This window comes from Drosophila hydei, unplaced genomic scaffold (genome assembly GCF_003285905.1).
Source record: "Drosophila hydei strain 15085-1641.00,03,60 unplaced genomic scaffold, DhydRS2 tig00008139-arrow-pilon, whole genome shotgun sequence".
Lineage (NCBI taxonomy): Eukaryota > Metazoa > Arthropoda > Insecta > Diptera > Drosophilidae > Drosophila > Drosophila hydei.
Window position 1 is genome coordinate 3,303,175 of NW_022045847.1, and position 22,290 is coordinate 3,325,464.

Genomic DNA, 22,290 nt, shown 5'->3' on the forward strand with positions numbered 1-22,290 from the left:
GACGACGCAAGCTTCTGTGTTTTACTCCTCAATTATTGTTAAGATTTGCTACATATTAACAAGTATTATATTAGTTGCCCACACCCGCTATTGGTGTTACTAACTGTAAAAACTCTGATATATTTTCAACAATTAAAGCTAGAGATAGCAGTTTTGAATATATACTCGTCATTGAAATCAGCATCAAAAATATATAGATTATATATATGTCTATAAAGGGCGAATCAATATATTCTAAAGTTGGAGAGTTGTAGACTTAAAATTTCGTTTATTGAATTACTTTTATACCTTTATCAATTCAAACCAAAATAAACTGACGTGGCATATCGAAAATATACTGTAATAAACACTAAAATTACACAGTTTCGTTACAATAGACCCCTTTTAAGAATTGTAAGAATTGTATAGCTAAGCTTAAAAAATGAAGTTAAATGATCGACTTTTATGGATAATAATGAAATGGAATTGTATCGAAAAAAATTAAAAATAGCACTGCGCGGCAACAAGGTTACTCTCTGCTAATACTGCTACTCCACTGTTAAAACGCTGCGTATCAAACTTAAACTAAATTGGCCAAACTGAATGGACTTTCAGCTGATGTACATATTCTTTTGAATAATTGTCAAAGTAGTTTAAATGCAAGTTTTCAGATATTGACTATATCTGGAACTGAACTGAGCTAAATATTTTGGTAAAATTAAGAGCCGGTATCCTAAATATAACATAAATCTAAATTGTAAACAAAAAACATGAAAAGCCCAATTTGGAGACTTTAGTTACAAGCTAATAACTAAAGTTTAATCGATATGGATTATTTGAAACAAATTTAATCTGTATGTGCTATCCTAATAAAGGATATTTATATATATATGTATTTTTATGGCGCTCGCCACGCATTCTTTTCCCTGTTACATAGATTTTAATAAAAACGTGCCTGTGTATGACGAGCGCTATATGTAAGCATATGAATATTTGCTTAAAAACACGTATTTGCGGTGGTCGCGGCGTTTAAGGTATCTCCTATTCGGGGCTGGCCGAAACTCTTTCTTTTTTATCTTACGACACCCGCACTGTATTTCAACGGATCGGACCTTCGGTTTCGACACTAAATATTCTTTATACATTTAAACTAATTATATATCAATATCTCCTATATATTTTAGACAAGAAACTTTTAATATACTTTTCTTATATAGTATTACAAAGTGATTATGCCTGGGATACTCCTACTATTCGCAAGGACTCGCAACCTACAACCACACCTGTATACAGGATTTTACAGGTACAAGTCTGCCTGCACCTCGGCTATACGACTCAGCTATGTTTCTCTTGTCTAGACTTAATTTTATAACACAATACAGTGCTCTCCTATGACTGGATGTCTGGATGACTAGACATTTGATTAGTCAGAAGACTGTACGTGCTCATACGTAAGAGTCCCTGGCCCAGCACTCTTAAGTGAACGTCGCCTGTCCCTGATTCGCAAAGCTACCAACGCTTACCAGCTGCGCCTCTCCAGCATCCATGTTGAAGTGCATCTGTCGTTGTACCTCGTCTTCGTATCCTTATGTCTTCGTCAATATCCTTTGCATCCTGATGACATTTCATCCCATTTTGTTCATCACTATTACTTGCGTTGATTTGTCACTTTCTATGCTAAGCTGCGCGCTCTTTTATAGCAAATATGCAGGTCTTGCTTCGCGCTGTAACGGGCCTGCGTGATGTGTTTGGTTGTATAGCTGGACCTATGCCGAAGTTACTGCAAATATCTTCTGGAAATACCGCCTGATCGCGGGACAGCCTTCAATTGGCCGAAGCATCGCCTGCTATTCGAGCAATAGCATCAGTACTTCGGCAAACTGTACATGTTGACCGTCGTATGCGCGACGTGAGGCATTTACTGAATCTGTTTGGATTCTGACTCTTTCCATACAAACGTTCATCAAAATAATGCTAATCCGAGTGTATGGACACAAAACTTTTTAAAATGTATAGACGGATATTTCCCAAAATTTATATTTTAAGTTAGAATAAATCAAAAAACTTCGTTAATTCGTAAAAATCCAATACATTTTGGTCCCCTCGTTAATTCGGAGTTTTTTTGCTTGCTCGGCGTTGATCTTGCCTCTCATAATTCGTAAGTAGAAAAGTCTTTACTTGTATGGCTTACAGAATATCGACAAAGGAATATCCCCATTTTAGGAGAGATTTTGAAAGAAAAAGCTTTGTTTTTTGCAAAAGCACTGAATATTAATGATTTTAAGGCCAGAAGTGGTTGGTTGGATCGTTTTAAAAACCGACACAACATTGCATTTAAAAAATTGTGCGGCGAATGCTCTGATTAAATAAAGAAATAAATATTGTTGGATCTGATAAAAGATTACGAAGCGAAGGACATTTTTAATGCAGATGAAACAGGGTTATTTTACAAATGTTTGCCAGAACTTATATATTGCTTTAGAAACGAAAAATGTCAGGTGGTAAGCACAGTAAGGAACGAATAACATTATTATTTGCTGTAAATATGGATGTCACCGAAAAACTTAAGCCGCTACTAATTGGAAAGTCTGCAAAACCAAGGTGCTTTAAAAACATTTGCACTTTTCCAATGGTTTATCGACCCAGTAAGAAGGCTTGGATGACAATAAATATATTTAACAAATGGCTTCAGATGTTAAATGACAGCATAGCAACTAAAAACCGATATATTATATATTATATTAAAAACCGATATATATATATAGATATTCTTATTTATGAATAATTGTACGACCCATAATGGATCGCCTACTCTTAGCCATTTACAAATTGAGTTTTTGTCAGCCAACACCACTTCCAAGCTACAGCCCCTGGACTTTATAAAAGGATATTATAAAAGATTTTAAATCATTTTACCGCAAGAAAATGGTTATTAATTTGCTAAACAGCATTGAAGGAAAAAAACCGTTTAAATGAACGCTATTGACAGCAATGCAAATTGCTTACAAAGCCTGGAAAAACGATAGAATAACTTGTATCCAGAACTCTCTTTTGACGACTATGTAAATTTTGACAACAACGTTGCTGTGTGTTACAGTACGTTAACTGACGACGATATTTTAGAGGAAATTGATGAAAGTGACAACGAAGCTTGTGGTGCAGATATTGATCCAATCTTAACTAACTTACTAGCCAAAACCGAAATTCAGCGACTAACACTTTTTTTTACCCTGATCCCATTGAAAATATATAATTCTTGATCAGGACGACAAGCCGAGTCGGTTGAACCCTGTCCGTCTTTTTGTCTGTCCGTTTGTCGGTCCGTATGTGTGAACGCGTCGATCTCAGCTTCTATAAGAGCTAGTGAATTGAATTATTCTTATAGAATAAAAACATGATTGAAATTCAGTTAATAAATTATGTCTCAGACGACTTAAGAGCTATGCTATTTTTATGTCTGTTGGGTTTTGGATATATGCTAGGCGTTTGCATCTCAACCAAGCCAATAGAATATGTAGATCAAATGCTGAAAATTTAATTAAAATCTATTAAGTAAAACAGAAGTTATTAAACAAAACGTTTGGCCAATTTGCAAAAGCACATGTCATCAGCGCCACGAGCACGCATTTTTCCTATGCATGTGCACACATTCTTTTCGATTCGAAGAATCGAAATTGCGATTGAATACGGCTTGAATTATTAGCTGCCACTCAACTTAAAATTTGCAACGCTTCTTGCAAGCGGTGCGGTGGCTGCGTTGGTAGAGGCGGCACTCGTAAGCAGTTAGTCCCTGTGTTCGAGTCCGATGGAGATTAAATATTTTTTATTGTTTTATTTTTTAATTTTGAAGTGGCGGTGTTGGAAGAGTTGGTGCGCGTTGCGTAAAAATAGTGGGTTCGAATCCTGGTGTCGTACTGTCGATTTTTATTTGTTTTTTTTTTTTTTTAAATTCTCGATACAAACTACGGAAAATATTAAAAAACTCAGATAGTTCTGGGATCAGGGTATCTCCTAGTTGGGCACCCCGACTAGAGCTTTCTTACTTGTTCTTAAGTCATAATTTTCCGAATAATGTATTTGATAATTTCATAAACTTGGAAAACGCAATAGACAAAATAAGTATGTAGAACATGTAATAAAAAAAAATTACAAGCTTTTTCGTTAATATGATTTTGTTTATTTTTAATTTGGTTTTTAAATACATAATATTGAAATGAATGTATATTTTATTTATTTTTAATAGGTTGAAATTGTTGAAATGACGTGAAATATAAAAACTCCTTCAATTCGTATTTTGATTTTTTAAACCCCATAAAAGGACCATGAAATATGTCCCTGGGTTTTTGCTTGTTTAAATTGTCAGCTGTTACTTTAATTTAGATTTTTAACTTAGGGTCCAAGCAGTGAACTGCTTGTGCTCGTAAAGGCGATTTGCCTAATGCTTGATGCCTAATGGCTTAATTAGATTAGATAATCATATAACTACTTAACTAGAATTAGATTGTCTTATTTTCATAATATTTTCCTGTTATTCAATGATATTTCATATTCCAAATTGTTACAAATAATTCAGCACTAACGGTTTCTATATGCGACATACACGATTTATATATATGTGTAATGTTGTGGTCGAGTGATATATGTGTGAAGATGGCCTTTAGCTTATTCAACACAATTTCGAAATCGCATTCATCAAACCATTAAAATCAATTAATCAGGCAGCAGTAGCAGGAACAATGCACAGACGCTGTGAGAGATATAATACAAAGCGCGCGTGGTGCGAGGATGAGCCGAGTATGTTCCTACCATTATGAGAAGATGATACTGTGGGCAGCTCTAGGTGGCATAAGACGTTTACAACGAGCAGCTCAACGAACCAAAAAACGCAAACAAAAATGTTTAGAATTTACAGTGCAGAAATTACAGTTAAAATGAAGAGCAAAGCCGAGCAGAACACAGATCGAAATTAAACTCTGGGATAATGGAAAGTAATGAAAACTTAGATTACGAGCTATATATTCACAATTTTTATTATTTCCAGAGAGACTCATATAGATGAAATTCAAGAAATACGAATTTAGCGAAAGGAATTCTGAATCGACCCTTTGTGTGATTCTTAATGAGTGCAGTATTAGGAATTATGATTAAATTTATAGCTATGATTCCAACATATAATTGCATTAAAATCAGATTACAAAAAGTTACACCTCAACATTGCCTTGTCCTTATGCCCATAGCTAGAGGTTAGTAGTATTTGAACTCCTCACATTGTCGAAGAAGAAGTTATTGAATAAAACTGTTGGCCAATTGACCAAAGCACGTGGCAAGCAGCGCCTTCTAAACATGTATATACACACTGAAATGCGTATATTCTTTTATATTTTTTTCGAAGAATGAAATGAATTGTCATTGAAAACTAAATTTTTTTCTAAAAATATTTAATGAAAATTTTTTTTTTTAGGTAATGCCAAAACTATTCGCAATGATAATAGCTCTCGGTTTGGAAAATTCATGCAGGTGTGCTTCAACGAAAAACACACCATTGGAGGTTGTGTAATACAAGATTATTTACTTGAACAATCACGGATAACATTTCAAGGTCCAGGAGAACGCAACTACCATGTTATGTATCAATTAGTAGCGCAAGGACAAACAAATAAGGATATGGGAGAAATGTTGTACTTAAGACCTCCAGAATTTTATAGATATTTAAATACTTCTGAGGACATTTTGATGGACCTTAGCTTAGAATCAAGGAAATTTAATGAACTGACGATGGCACTTACAGTATTGCAAATTCCACAGTCAGATATAGATTGTATTTTTAGAGTTTTAAGCTCTATATTATGGTTAGGTAATATCGAATTTGTGGATATAGACGGAGAGCGATGTGACTTTTCGGAATCTGATAAAGATATTATAGTCATATTATCCAAAATGCTGGGTCTCACCGAAGATGAGCTTAATATGGTTCTTTTACTACGCCAAATAAACGTACGAGGGAACATAACTGAAATACCACTAAAACTACATGAGGTAAGTGAAAATAAAATATAAATAATAATTAGATCATTTACTCTTATATTATCGATGCAACCTTTAAAATAGGCGATCACATAAAGGACTGCATGGACAAATATTTTGTTTTTATCGAGAGCTCGAATGATATTCTTAAAATTTAAAGCCCGTATTAAATTTGCAATACTGTTTAAAATTCTTAGATTTGAATAGTTTTATGTAACGATTGGCAATACTGTAATGATAAATGTAGAAATCTATGAAGAAATATTTTTTTCGAAGGGATGTTTAAAAAGTTTTCGAAGAGAGGTGAAATGCAAATCCCACATTCCCAAAGTAAGCAACTAGGCACAAAACGTTTGGCATATTTGTAAAAGAACGTGTTACGCAGCTCCAAGCGTACATATTTTTCCTATACATATGTGCATAGATTCTATATGTGTATCATCTGAGTAATAAATTCGGATAGAGAGTCCTAGGAGAGATTTCTGGGTTCGATACCAGTTAAAGCAAAAAAATTTAAAACGTGTTTATTTATAGTTAATTAAGATCAAAAACAAATCCATTTAGCCCTATACCTCTGTGTAGCTGGAGAATTTCATTTTCAATAATGCTTCAATAAAATATATAGATCATATGCTGAAAAATTCATCGAAGCACATAAAGTAAGCAGCATCAAGCTAACGAATTTTTCTTATATTCTATATTCTTTTCTATTCGAAGAACCGAAATCGCATTTTAATTGTATATATTTTTGCTGTTCACTCGCAAAACTTGCGAGTTCAACTTCTGTAGTGAGTTATGCGCCGCACTTTTTATATATAAAACTGGTTTTGTTCAAATCTATGTGGCAGAAGTATATATATTCTTGATCAGGACGACAAGCCGAGTCGGTTGAGCCCGGTCCGTACGTCTGTCCGTTCGTCTGTCCGTATGTGTGAACTCGTCGTTCTCGGAGTTTGTTTCATATATTCGATAACTATTTCCGTTTATCTGAAGCTTCCGGACTGCTCCCTCGAAGATGAATCATGAAGATTTTGTGCCCAATAGAATTCGTTATGAATTGCTTACTTTTTATTTAAGAAATTTTTATTTAGAGTAGTTACTGGAAGGTCACAGAATGGAAAATTTGAAGTGACGGTTGAAAGTCTAAATCTTTTAAGAACGCTACCGCTACTTCTCATGCTATATTCGGTAAAATTATTGTAGATTGAAATTACAATTGACCATCTCAGTTTAACGTTCGACCCGTGAAGTAAGAAACCCGAGTGAAGTGTTAGAAAAACTGCACAAACTTGAGCTGTTAAAATAATTAGTTATAAATCTTCCATAAAATTATTGAAATGTAAGTGGTTGAACGAATCTTTTTCCAATTATAAAACCGATTTTTGTTTTAAATATATTTAATTTATAATTACAATGACAATTACAATTAAAACTACAATTACTAATAAATAATTATTGAATCGAAAACTATGCACAAAAAGAATTTTGTGAAGCATGAGAAAATTACTTAAGTTCTGTGCAGTAATCTATAAGATTTGAAGAATTAATATGATATGCTTTATACTCTCATTGGCGTCATTTTAAGAGCTACAACTCAAATATCGGCATACATGAATATATACTCGTCTGGGGTGAAGTGTTATGAATTTTCTGATGCGCTTAATAGGCGCTGTGCAAATAGGGGAATACTAAATTGGTTATGTTAGCTATTAGTTTAAGTGTTAGAGAGTTTTTAACATATACTCGGGGGCGTGGTATGAAATAAAAGTACCCTATAACTTCCACATTTCTGGAATCTAATCCTCAAAATTTCACAAGTGAATGGCTGTTTTGATCTACCAAAATTAATATTTATATATGCTTAAAACATATCTTTCTGGCAGCGCTTAGACTGTGAAAGACTAGTATTCAGTCGGTAGTGCCCGATTGCAATGTTCTTGTAATCTTACTTGTTTATCTTTTGTTTCACTAAAAAACTCATGAATAAGAAATATAATTGACTAAAAAATTATTTTTTAACTTTCAAACTAAATATAACTTAAATAAATAAACTTAAAATAACTTTTCTTTTTATTTAAGGCAAAAGAAAATAGACATGCTATGGCTAGAGCCCTATATTCCAAGACTTTTACTTGGCTTGTAAATAAAATAAACATCTGCACAAGTCCTGGAAAAGATTTCAAGCAATTTTTAGGTGTTCTTGATATTTTCGGGTTTGAAAATTTTACGAAGAACTCGTTTGAACAACTTTGTATTAACTATACTAATGAGAAATTGCATAAATTCTTTAATCATTACGTCTTTGCATTGGAACTAGAAATTGTAAGTATACAACGGAATTACTATTTTTTATATTATTTAAAAAATTGTTGAAGTCCTCTAAGTGGCAAATTGACAATAAACTATATCTTCCAGAGTTTTGGAGTTCAAGTTCCAAATCTATTTGACAGTAAATTTAATACGGAATCCCTATTAAGACTTACGCAAAAGATTTTAATTGGCTTAGGACCGTGAACGAGTATTATGCAGTCGGTGGCATCCGACTATAAGCTTTTTACTCCAAAATATCGGTAATCGATCATTCAGCAAAAACATTATTAATGTCAAAAATATTTCTTAAGTTATTGCACTATACACATACACAAACAAATAAAAAATTTTGTTGTGTGTTTTACTTAGAGTTTTATTTCGTAATTCTTTCAAAATTAATTTGCTTTAAAACAAAAATGGTGTTTGCAACCCAAAAGCGTTTTATAAATTAATACCAAATAATTGAATTAGATTGCAGGACAAAGCCATATCATTTGGTCTTAAGATTTAAACAAAATTTTTAACGAATTTTCATCAATGTGATGTGTATATAGTTCATAATGATATCTCCGTAGTGATGTCTTACTTTTCTTTAGGATGGTGAATCGAATAAATTCAATTAAAGGAGAGGTATTGGAGAATTATTATTAGATTATTACTTTCTGATTTATTGATAGACAAAGTTTAATAAAAAAGGTATTTGCAACCCTAAGCCATTTATAAATGAATACCCAATAATTGAACTAGCTTGCAGTACAAAGCCACTTCTTTTGGTCTTAAGATTAAAAAAAAAAATTTTGCAAACTTTCATCAATGTGATGTCTCCGTAATGATGTCTTATTTTTCTTTAGGACGTCGAAACGAATGCAAATTTAATTAAAGGAGAGGTATTGAAAAGTTATTATTATAATATTATTTTTTGATTTATTGATAGAAAAGGTTAAGTCTAAAATGGATTACATATTTGCGACATGCTTGGCGAAAATTTTTGGACAGACATAATTTAACTTATAAGTAGGGAGCACAGCAGAATATTGCATTTGTTTGCTTACGTGTATGAGTGCTTACGCAATATGTTCAATCAATAAGGGGAATTTTAAGATATAGAATATAACACGTATCGTACTATGTTTAAAAGTTAATTTTTATTCGAAATAGTCTCCGTTTAACTCAATACATCATTTAGAACAATCAACTAATTTATGTACAGACTCTTTCATGGCATCTAAAAGAATATTCTTTAACAACTGTGTCACGGCTGCTTGAATGGCTCGAACATTATCATCACACCTTTTATTGCAGTTTTCAGTTTAGGGAATAGAAAATAGTCACATTGCGATAGATCTGAAGAATTGTAGAATCTGTTTTTTATCAAAAATTCCACAAATCGTTCGGTTTTGTAAAGTGGTACATCATTATCAGGCACCAAAAACAGCTGTTTCCCCTCTGGATAATATCCAGGTCTAACACGAACAATTCTTATCACAAACGATGTAAAACTTGTAAATAATATTCTCCATTAACAGTTTGCCCTTCTACAACAAATTCCTTGCGTACAATACCCTTAGAATCGTAAAACGTAATGAACATTGTTATGATTTTAGACTTCTAAAAACGAAATTTTTTGTGGTTTCTTCTCACGACCACTTCCACGATTTAAATAAAAACGTCCCCTTATTTATTGAACACACTGTGTCAAATAGACTATCAAAAGATAAGTAGCTTAGGAGAAAAGATAAATAGCTAAGACTTTTTCTATAGAGTTTGTTAAATAGATATAGATAAGATCGGCAAATGCTATATCTGGTATCTTAGATATTAGTTAGTGTGCTAAAGAATTAGCAACATATACTTGCGTTGGTAACTCAAAATTAAAAATATGTGGTGGTTGTATCTATGCCTTTTGGGGATGAGTTAAACCGGGTAAAACTATGGCTTCTATAGTTTTAGAGCTAAAACCCTAATTGTCATTTCCAACGTTTTGGAGCCTTAGCCTCATCGACAGTTACATTGTTACCTCCTAATTATTCGCCAAAAATTATATATCCACGTCCACTAGGAGATCAGAAAATCAAAATATCAGAAAATAAAAACTGTATTTTCCAAAGTTGTAGTGCTGACTGCGTGCACTAGTATTATTTAGTCGGTAGCACTGTAACATTCTTACTTGTTATGTCTATAATTCTTTAAATATTTGCATAATAAATATTTAATAATATCCAGCTAAAATCTTCATCTCATTTCTAGTATAAGCAAGAAGATATAAATTATACTCACGTCGAGTTTACAGACAATTCATTATGCTTGGAGCTTATAGAAAAACCTCCACGATGTATATTTAAACTTCTGACTGAACAATGTCATATGCCAAAGGGATCTGATTCAGCCTATTTAAATAATCTGCATACGGAATTCGAATACAATCCTATGTACATAAAGGGTTTAGATCGTCGGCATTGGGAAACAGAGTTTGGTATTAGACACTACGCCGGAAAAGTAATTTATTCAGTGGAAGGATTTGTTGATAAAAATCGAGATATGCAACAAGATGTGCTGTTTGATTATATGAGCCGCACTGACCATAAATTTCTTTGCGAACTTTCTAAAAACCAGGTAAGTTAAATATATTCAAAAAATTAATCACATAAATCATGTTAAAAGCTTTAGTGGGAATGTCTCACTACATAGCTTTTATTTATTCATACACAAAACACATTCTGTTATACATGTAAACACAATGTAATGTACGAACTTTCGATTTATTCCAAGTTTAAAACAGACTGAATTAAAACCGGAAGCACCTGCGATAGTCAAGAATTTCTTAGTGTTTCGATATTTGAGCTGGTTATATTTTATATTTTGTTGTTGGTTGCAGCTATTGATTTACTGAGCACATGCTGGTTACTTAGCTCTCGTTGACTTTCGGTATTTTCAAGTTACTTTCATGTTTCATTACATTTGACTCCCGTGTTGAGTTGACGGTGCATTTTACAGACCCTGCTTCGCGCTAAACGGGAACTGTTTGATTTGATGAACTCCTGTTCGGATTCTTTTCAGTTGGGAGTTCGTTTTAAATAACCCATAACTATTAGTGTTATTGTAACATATTAAAATCGTTAGTCAAATCCAGGTTTTAAATTTTATTTTGAACAATACGGATCTAAATGTGCTAAAAAAGATCAACACGTACATTATAAGTCTATTGATCAAAAATATATAAACTTTGGCAATTATACGTATACCAATGTCATGATATCACGCTTTTCCTTGAATACCTGTCACAAGTTGAAGTGCTTTCGCCCTCCGTGCTTCGGGGCTAGACATCCTCGATTGGGCACTCTGCATCGTACATGGCTATGAACCGCGTTCTATTTGGAATTTGTTGCTGCCGAAACTAATCAGGTTAATCGTTTTCCAGATTCTCGAGCACGTCTGCCAGCAGCATCACCATCGTTAAGCTGCAAAATTGATATAGGCGGACATATGCGTGAAGATCGGTGAAGCTTTTGTTGTAGATGTACTTCAGTTCACACTCTGCAGTGCTCACATGATGAGTGACTTCGGCCTTTAAGTTTTCAAAGTAATATTTTGACAGAAAATACTCTACCCTCACAAACGTTGACCACTGTGCCGCAACGTCTTAAAGCATCTCCGACATCGCTTTCAGTTTCAAGCCATACGTCTCTGCTGACCACTCCACATGCTCCTCATGCTGCTCTGTCGTGCCATCTAAGGGAAACCTCCATTTTCCCAATGTTTAGCAATTTCGGAGTACTCTGGAGTCGAACAGCATGGTTGTGCTTTTATTTTCTGGTTTCCGGGTGGCTCCTCATTATCTTCTTCGTGTGCCTGCAGGCAACACAGGTGGGAGGTATACTGAACCCCGCAAAGTTCATAATGCTTTTTTCGTCCTCCGTGTCTTCTTCCAACAGTATAGATATTGGCGATTTCAGCTACCGTTGCAAACAATATATATGTATAGCACTCGGAACCTGTTTGTATTTATACAGGCATATGTGTACATCTCAATTGATCGCCTAGATTCTAACCTGTGTTTAAAAGTTATGTAATATATATTAGCTTTGGTATTTATGTAATAAACTCGACTAGAGAATTTTTTTCCATTTGCAAATCTAATGCCATGATTCATAAAAAATCAGTAATACTTGAACTGGCATGCACATCTCAATTTTGATTAATTTTGATGATGATTTCAAATTAATATTGATGATTAATCTAATGTATTTCAAAATGATTTTGAGTGCTTCAATAATAATTCTAATGTTATTATTGAGCTTAAATTTATACATTATATATGAAAGTAGAAATACAAAATGTAAATTTTTTTTTTGATTCTCAATATAAGCTTATTAGTGTTGAGCTTCTCTTTAAGTAGCATGAGATTTCACAAAGCTTTTTATATATTAAGCTTATCAACTAATTTATTAATATTGATATTGATTATCTTCATACTTTACAACAATAATTATATTTTTTTATATAAAGGATCAAGCGTGCTCTAATTTAATACAAAATGTATCAGCCAGTCAACGTGGTACAAGTAAATCAAAATCAACAGTCAGTGATCAATTTCGTCAACAATTGCAATCTTTAATTGATGTACTCCAGAATACAAAACTTTGGTAAGTTTATGGCAGGCCCCCTAAAGTATATATATTATTGATCAGGACGACAAGCCGAGTCGATTGAGCCCTGTCCGTCCGTCTGTCTGTCCGTATATATGAACGCGTCGATCTCAGCATCTATAAGAGCTAGAGACTTGAAATTTCTTTTGTAGTTGCTTGTATAGCACATGCATCAAGTTTTTAAATATTCGATAACTATTCCCGTTTTATTGTTATCGAATAAAAACATGATCGAAATGCAGTTAATAAATTATTTCGCGTACGTCTTAAGAGCTAGAGCCTCCAAATTTTGTATTTAGTTTTATGTATATTTTATGCAATTTTGATTTTTGTTGGATATCCAAATTTTCCCAAATTCTGTAAATTGAAGTTCAGTTGGAAATAGAGCAATTCAGGGTCAAGCTATTGAAAATATTAAACGCAGATAGGACTGGTATCTGGACATCTACTAGACTAGAGCTCTCTTATTTGGTAAATATGCATTTAATTTTTAAAATATGAAGTGGTTTACTTGTTAACAATAATATCATATTGTTATTGTGCAATGTGCGCGCACTGCCTCTACCAACACCGCCAACTTTAAGAGCAGGGTATGGGGACACACAAACATGGCTAGATCGCTACAGTTTGTCGTTATGTTCAAGAATATATACTCTATATATGGCCTGCCTTGATTCGATTATCACAAAAACATTGAACCCTGAATTATCATTTCCAACGTTTTATAGGATTTGGGCAGATGGAATGACTGTGCTAAATCGAATAATTTTATGTCCTTATTAGAAAAATATATTTATATAAATTTTAACATATCCTTTATGCGCTGATTTACCACTTTCAAAGGGTTCAGGGTATAAAGACTATGTAAAAATTGTCGAAGAATTATGTAGTGTTACAAATAAACCATTATTATTAAAGCGTTAAATACTTGAACCGTATCTTTGCAGGTATATTCGATGTATAAAACCAAATTCTCTTAAGCAAGCCAATATTTACAATGAATCCTTAGTACTTGATCAATTGCGGTATCTTGGAATTTTAGATATAATTCGAATAAGACGGGAAGGCTTTCCTATTCATCTGACTTTCTCCGAATTTATTACAAAATATAAATGTTTAATAAGAAATAAAACATATTCTAATAGCCGTAATGACATACTTCTTGTATTAAGGGAACTTCAAGTCCCTGAAACTGAATGGCAAATTGGTAAAACGAAAATATTTTTAAGAAGTTCTGCAAATGACCCATTAGAGAATGAAAGAAAAAGTATAAGATGTGCCAACTCAATAATTATACAGAAAAACTGGAGACGTCATTGGAACAACAAGTACTATAAGAATGTAAAGAAATCCATACTTATTATACAGCACGCATATAGGGGTTGGAAATTGCGTATTAAATTTTTAAGAATACGGCGAAGTGTAATAATAATACAAAGTCGGCTACGTGGTGTATTTGCAAGAGAGGTAAGTAACATTTTTGAGGGATTCACTAAATGTATAAATATAGAATATATACGTAAAAGGGTAACAATCGAATATATAAATTAAATTATCTGTAATTTTATTGTGTTTCTGGGACATCACTTCGATTTTTTTGTTATCATCATCATTTATTCGTGTTTGCTATTTAAATTGTCACCATCGTCTGATAACATTTTAACTTTTTTATATATGTAAATTTTTTCACAAATGGCATATTTATATATTTTACTTGCGAAAAAATCTAACAATTAAAAACTACTAGTTAAATGGAAATATATGTATAATATGTAAATATAATTTTTGTTGTAGGTGGCAACTGCATTACGTGAAATGCGCCGTGTTGACGAAGAAATGAAAAAGCGCGAAAGAATCACATATGAAAGTCCAACAAATGATTTTAAAGCTATTGAAGATTGTGAGAGGTAATTAAATCTATAAATAACAATTTCCGTCTTAAAACTATTCATGTACCAATTTTGTTATTGTTTAATACTAGCACATTATATTTTCATGCCATAATATAACTATTTTCGCACGAAATACTTATACTTATTTAGATAGAGATATTTTAGTATTCTAAAAGTTTCAATTTCCATTTCATTACAGATTAGTGCAAACGGAAATTAAAGTGCTAGCTAATATGGCAGAGCACATAAGTAACAGTATAAGCAAATCAATAATTGAAAATACTGTTTCTGTAAATAACTCCACTGATAATCCACATGTCCAAAACTTAGATACGGTTGATTTGGATAATTTGTTCGCATTTTTGACTGAATCAACTACTTCACCATCTAATCCACTAATTGAAGAAATAAATGATACTATGAATAGCTTAGTACAGGATCTTGATGGCGAAGTAAGTAATTGTAATGAACACAATAACTTAATATTGTATTGTTTTAGTATTAAGGGAATAATTATTTTCACCTTGTACATCCAAGCCCTTTACCGCAATAACAAATATATTTTTTGATCGGCTAACGTAAGTAATGTTAAGCCATTAAATTCTATCGTTACTTAACCGCTTTTTAAGTTGTTTGTGAATGTTTAAACGAAAAATTTGTTTGTGACTTATAATAGTCTTAGAGAAACAGAAAATTATTATCAATTTTCGTTCGCCTGATCAAGGACTTAGTTTTGATTGAAACAAAATCATTGACGCCTATTTTTGTTATTAAAAAATACTATTAAAATATTATATATTATATATATATATATATATATATATATATATATACACAAGTCTTTAGTATTCAATATAGGTTTTTTATATCCTGATCACATTGAAAATGGGAAATTAGGAAGGAAGTGTGGCAGACCCCATAGGTATATATATTCTTCATCAGGAAGACAAGCCGAGTCGATTGAGCCCTGTCCGTCCGTCTGTCTGCATATGTGAACGCGTCGATCTCAGCATCTATTAGAGCTAGCGATTATGTCCGTATATAGCACGCGTATATGAAGTTTGTTTCAAATATTCGATAACTAAATAAAACATGATCGGAATTCATGTAATAAATTATATAATATATATATTAAGGGAAGGGCTTTTCATTTCTACCAAACCAATAAAATATGTAGATCATATACTGTAATTATTAAAATCCATCAAGTACAACAGAAGTTATTAAACAAAATGTTTGCCCAATTTGCAAAAGCATGTGTCAAGCTGCGCCAAAACGCACGTATTTTTCTTATACATGTGCACACAAACATTCAAATGCGTGTAATTTTTTCTATTTAAAGAATAGAAATTTCAACTGAATTGTGCTTGATTTAGCAGCTGCTACTTAAGTGCAAATTTTCAACTTCTTGTGTAAGCAGTGTAGTGACGGTATTGATAAATGCGACGCTCGTAAGCAATAATCTTTGGGTTCGAACCTCGCGCCGAAGGGACATCTTTTAATGTTTCTTATTTCATAATTATGAAGTGGCGGTGATGCTAGTATTGATGCACATTTCGTAAATAATGTGGGCTCGAATCTTTGTGTCGTAATGTCGACTTTTATTTGTATTCTTCTTTAATACTTCATGCAAATTACGGAAAATATTAAAAAACGCAGATAGGACTGGGATCAGGGTATTTCCTAGTCGGGCATCCCGACTAGAGCTTTCTTACTTGCTTAGTAAGGGGAGAGATATGACAAATTCAAAATATATATAATATATTCCTGTTACCTGCCCATTTGACAATTCTCAGTAATCCTAATGAGAACTGAAGAAATTTAATTATGTTATTAATTCAGTAAAAGTGGGTTGGGTACCCTTCGGCTGTTATTGCCGACAATCAATTTCCTATTTTTTTCCTTCTATTACTTATTAATTAAAATATGTACTTTTAGATTGAAACTTGTGTACAAAAGGATCCACTAAATTGCATAGATGATCAAAAGAGGAATAATGCATTACCGATTTCAACACTTCCCGAACCTCTGATGGCTCCACCTCCGCTTCCAGTAAACAATACCCTCGGAATAGAAACTAACCATGTGAAACCGGAACCTATATATGAATCATTAACACATTCAAATGAATCAAAAAATACTGCAGATATAAATACTCAATTACCCTTATGCATACGAGGAAAAGAAAACGGAACAACAATGATAACATCAATAACATCAATAGACAACGAACGTGAACAAAGAAGAAAGTTTAGAGTTGAAAAAAAATTACAAGAAATGCATCAAAATGAAATTCAAAATGAAGTCTGCAACAATGACTCACGCTATAATATTTTGAATTTTGCTGAACATTTTTTTAATGCACATGAGCGGTTGATAGATGGAACATTAATATCAACAATAACAAGAAAAGGCAAGAAGGCTGTGGACGTAACGCCCAAACATGAAATGATTACATTTACTAGAACTGATAAAATTCCAACGTCACATATACACATGTATGATCCAGAAAATATTTCACTGTCTTGTAATATATTTCGGGTAAGTACACACAAAGGTAAATACTTTGCAGTAGACCGCGATGGACCCAAAACTGTTACATGTATCTAAAATGCAACAATACATTTCAGATACACCATAAAGAAAATTTTTTAATTTTAAATGCCACATTTGCGAAGATTGAATCAAGAGCTTTTTATACACTGATCCCATTGAAAATGGGAAATCAGGAGTTGGTGCGCGTTGCGTAAAAATAGTGGGTTCGAATCCTGGTGTCGTACTTACGATTTTTATATGTTTTTTTTTTTTTTGAATACTCGATACAAACTACGGAAAATATTAAAAAACTCAAAGAGGACTGGGATCAGGGTATCTCCTAGACGGGTATTCAGACTAGAGCTTTCTTACTTGTTTTTTAACTGGTATAATTACAAATTTAAAATTTGAATTTAATATGGTAGTTCAGCGGTCGCCACTGCTGGCTCTTCGTTGTTGACGTAGAAGGTATGAGCGGCAGCGAAGGTTAGTGAATTCTCCTTTTGATAGACAAGTATTTCACACGTCCAGAAACGCAGAGATCAATAAATGGCGATAGAGAGAGAATTGTGCTTGACGAACGTATTGTCCTTATTCCAAGCAAATCGTTTGAAGTTTAGTTGGATTATCTCTGGCAATGTTAAAAACATTAGTAAAAATTAACAACAACAACAACACCGATGACCACAATATTTTTGAGGGCAAGCGGTGCGAATAACTCGTTGAATACACTCCAACTTAAGACAGCAATGGACGATTTATTGTAAAAATCCTTTTCAGTGATCAACAAACTTTGAAAATCTTGAAACCTGGAAGGAGTCAAGTAAAAGTGTACTAGATCGAAGCTTAGTTCATCAGTTCTATGGATAATTTACCATCTTGTAAGGCAAAATATATATATTCAACTTACACATATTCTTAACTTGACGACACTTAACTTATTGTGTCGTCGCCGAGAAAAATTTAATACGGGAAATCTTCGCAGAACTTGGGAAATGGCTGTACAATTCTTCTAAACATAATTTGAATCGAATAATAGGTGTCAGCCATTTTAGCCACTTTAGAATGTGAATTTAGGCATCATGAGATGAGACTGAGTAGTCAGAAGTTTTAAATCCAGTTTATTTTCTGATCGGAAAGCCATTACTGTTTATCGATAGAGAGAAAACCATGCCTACAATGACATCAATAACTTTTAAGGGAAGTTAATGCTTAATGTACAAAATTCAGATTTCAAGAGGTAGTGAAAGCTCAAGCGTGCATTCAACCCGAGCTCTATTCAGGAGATAGCGCCGAAAGCAGCATCAGTTTTTCACAAAATTGGAAAAATGGAATTAGTAGTTTCCACATGGCAGTTGTTGTTCTCATTGGATAATTGGCTTATTTTGATGTACTAAAACTGGTCAGGAAAAACAAGACCTATTTGCTTTGACCCGTATGAACTTTATTAACTTTTCAAAGGAATCTTAACACTCAATGAAAAATGTTCTGAAAGAATCAGAACCTTAGAGTAGCCGAGTTATTTTTGAAACTAAAGTACACACTTCATTCATGAAGACAATCACATTGGCTATCGTTAATTCACTTTATTTTAGTCTTTGATAGTAAATCACGCAAAGGAACTGGTATACTGCCCTGAATACGCATAATTAATTGCGTGCTCATACTTGTGTTAATTCTCAGAGATGCTGCCATCTGCCTAATCCGGCTATTTTATACTAGTTTATGCTAGTAAGCAAATATAGTGAACACTTTTATAAGAAAGGAAGGAAAATGTTCAAATATAAATCGTTCTCTTTATTTACAATGACGCCGTCAAGGGAACTGCCGTTGAGTATTGGGAAATAAAAAATACTTTTGTCCTGTGCTCAAACTATACGGTGTTGGAAATCATGGCAGTCGAGATAAATTTTATTAAGGAACATGTGTGCCGTTATACACATTCCCGAAGTGAAAGAGTATATATATTAAGAGTATATTGGTCTAGTGCAATGCTAAACTATATCGACTTTAGCTAGACTCATGATAAAATATTAAAATGATCCAAATTGAAAATATGAAATCAGATATTAATTTAATAGCTAAAGATTTGAAATTTGGAACATATCCTCGCTTTGAAATATATTGTGTATATATCTACGCAAATTGTGCTCGTAAGTACATCCCTCATCTATAAGAATATCGATATTTCTACGCTCATAGGAGACGTAGCAAACTTCAATTTTGAAGCTAATGTTAATCACGATCAGAGTACGTAGCAGATGTGCAAATTGGGAGACTGCGACAGATGTATGCATGTGATCTGAGATTACCAGATTTCTAGTTATCTACTTACCAAATTTCAATTAAAACGACGGAAGTTGACATATCTTCACACATTGAATTTTAAAGTTATTTCCAACATTGCTGATTGCTTCATCTTGCAAACAGTGATTCAGAAATTGGAAGTGGGCGTGGGTGTATTAGAATCAGCTATCAATAAACACATCATTCCTTTTCAATTGGCCTCCAGAACTTGAAATACCATGAGAGAGAAAGATAAGAAAGTTTCAAAATTTAATTTGGTATTAGACTGTAAGTAGTAGATGGGGCAATAGTAAATGACGACAATAGTTCAGAAATTATTGCCAAAAAGCGATCTTTTCTCCAATTACGACTTTTAAAATTTACATTGAATAGCTGCATGTAGTGTGATAATTAATAAACATACTTAATAACGTAATCGAAAAATTCCATAGGAGTTAAAATGCACTGTATGAATGAGAAGGCTTAGTCTGCGGCCACCTACAAAGCAGTAATTATAAGTTATTCTCCTTTGCAAACAAACAGCGTACAAATCGTCTTCGAAGAAGTTACGCGTTAAAGATAAAGCAAATTCCTAAGAAATTCCAAGCAGAATAAACTACAGGAAGTTGCTGTAGAAACTCAAAACAAAGAATATCAGGAAGGAATTACCGGCTCCACATATAAATTTCGGAGGACACTATCAAATCTCAATGCGTAATTTCATATTCTGTTAGTCATCCTGGACTAGGCCACTGGATTCAGTAGGCAGGCCGAATTCACAACTCTTACCTTTGAGTTCTTTAAGAAACTAAGAAATTGTGAAACTAAAATTAAACTAATTAAAATTAGTTTCTCATTTTTGGATAAGCTCAAAATCATTGTGTGGAATGCCAAGCGTTTTCACAAATTGACATGCGAATGGTCTTTGAAAAATATCACTTATATTAAACTGTGCAACTTTATTTGGAGTAGTAACGATGACAGATAAAAAAGATTAAGATTTTATTAATTATTAATTTTAAGATTTTTTAAGATAACTTAATCTCCATTCGATGAAAGAATTGAAAGAATTAGACAGATTTTGACAGATGGCACAAGGAGATCTATTTTCTTATGCTATTTTCAAAAGCCTCTTTTTCAAATCTTATTATAAACAAACTTTTTCAGATAGATGTCGACATACTAATGGAACTTACAGAACTTACAAAGGTGGCTTCAGTTGCTTTAGAGCTTAACTGTTTTTACTTAATGTATCCCCCTCTTCTACTATTCTTTCTAGTAACTTCAGACAACCATCAATCGATGATATATTTTTCATAAATCGCCCGCAATAACTAAAAAACACTTAGTACTAGAGTAGATTCAGATTTAAGTTAGAGTCTTCCCTCTACTGAACATTTTTTCTGCAGTCACCCATTTCTTTAATGAATCGCTTCCCTATATATAACTCAATTCCGTTCGCCAGATGATATTGATATAATTAATATATTCTGTGTGGTGTTTGTGGTGAAGCCGAATTTTTAGTATTATTAAAAAGCAAATGAAGTAATATATACACGTGGGAAAATAAGCTAAGGTTCTCTTCCAATTTGGAAATTTCCAAAATTATCTGAAAGAAACATAGGTATATTGCTACATTTGGAAACAACAATATTATTTAACAGACGAAGAAAAGGCTGAGTCACTAGCTCAATCATATTTCCACTAGAGCTATAACTAAGCAAGACTCGGTGATCCAACAACTAAAACTTAAATAAGACGTATCAAATGGGCATTAAAATAACTGCTAAAAATGCAAAAAATTAATAAGTTTTCTGGGATAGGCGAAATTGACTATCTTTGCTTAAAAGATGTCCCTCTGAAAGGAGTATCATTTTTGACTTGTTTAGTTACTGCCTGCAATTGGAAATTTACTAAAGTTGATCCGATTGCGAAACGAAATAATCCTGTTCAGTTATCCGTATATACGCCTATTACCCCACTACTTACATACTACAGACTACAGACAGCAAAATCTGGGGGAAAGTAATTAAAGGAAAACTAACGCAATTTATTGACGAAAACAATTTCTTTCCATGCCAACACTTTGGTTTTTCTAGAGAACAGAATACATTGTCAACCCGTGGATTCTAATCAACTGAACAGGTACTGTTAAGGATGTCAATGATATAATCAAAATTTCTAAAAAGAATTCAATATTTCTTAGGGCTCATATAAATATCACATAGAAAAAGTTTAATATGCGACAATTAATATCCCGGCAAGGTGCCGCAAGGCCTATATTGTATAATATATACATATACATATATATAATATATACTTCCGACAATTTGTGAATATCACAACAATCACTTGCTCTGCTATATTGAGAAACTTACAAGAAGAATATGATTGTGTAGACTCATATTCAAAACGGAAATTTTTAATATGCACAGAAAAGGCATATGTACGTTTTTTTATTCACCAGCCGGCATCATTTTAGACAAGAGACTTACATTTAAGGACCATATAAATTACACAAATAGATAAGTAAAATATATGGCTTGCTTTTTACCCATTTGTATAATAATATAAATAAGAAAAATAAGGCTAACTTTAAGGGTATATTTGAAGCATCG

At 32.9% G+C, this 22,290-nt stretch overlaps 1 protein-coding gene and 1 long non-coding RNA gene across 11 annotated transcripts in view; one reads left to right on the forward strand and one right to left on the reverse strand.

The window, feature by feature from the left end:
- LOC111597431 (unconventional myosin-VIIa) overlaps positions 1-22,290 on the forward strand; it is a 47,317-nt gene that overhangs the window by 13,565 nt on the left and 11,462 nt on the right. For 2 of the 5 annotated variants that reach the window (XM_023312128.2, XM_023312129.2), the window contains exons 7-14: positions 5,441-6,015; positions 8,083-8,325; positions 10,561-10,926; positions 12,820-12,956; positions 13,907-14,426; positions 14,754-14,866; positions 15,051-15,303; positions 16,790-17,392. In XM_023312128.2, coding sequence (XP_023167896.2) covers positions 5,441-6,015; positions 8,083-8,325; positions 10,561-10,926; positions 12,820-12,956; positions 13,907-14,426; positions 14,754-14,866; positions 15,051-15,303; positions 16,790-17,392 — 2,810 coding nt within the window. Of the gene's footprint in view, positions 1-5,440; positions 6,016-6,087; positions 6,115-8,082; positions 8,326-10,560; positions 10,927-12,819; positions 12,957-13,906; positions 14,427-14,753; positions 14,867-15,050; positions 15,304-16,789; positions 17,393-22,290 lie in introns of those variants that run through there. The other 3 variants (XM_023312130.2, XM_023312131.2, XM_023312133.2) reach the window with 3 other exon arrangements.
- LOC111597432 lies at positions 11,541-20,648 on the reverse strand. 6 transcript variants are annotated; one of them, XR_002751321.2, is made up of 4 exons: positions 20,462-20,648; positions 20,097-20,170; positions 19,722-19,900; positions 11,541-12,362 (listed from the first exon to the last, which is right to left on the reverse strand). It is a non-coding gene; the product is annotated as an uncharacterized LOC111597432 (long non-coding RNA). The 6 variants fall into 6 exon arrangements; XR_002751319.2 differs by lacking the exon at positions 20,097-20,170 and having other exon boundaries at positions 11,545-11,771; positions 11,921-12,362; XR_002751318.2 differs by lacking the exon at positions 20,097-20,170 and having other exon boundaries at positions 11,545-11,771; positions 11,861-12,362.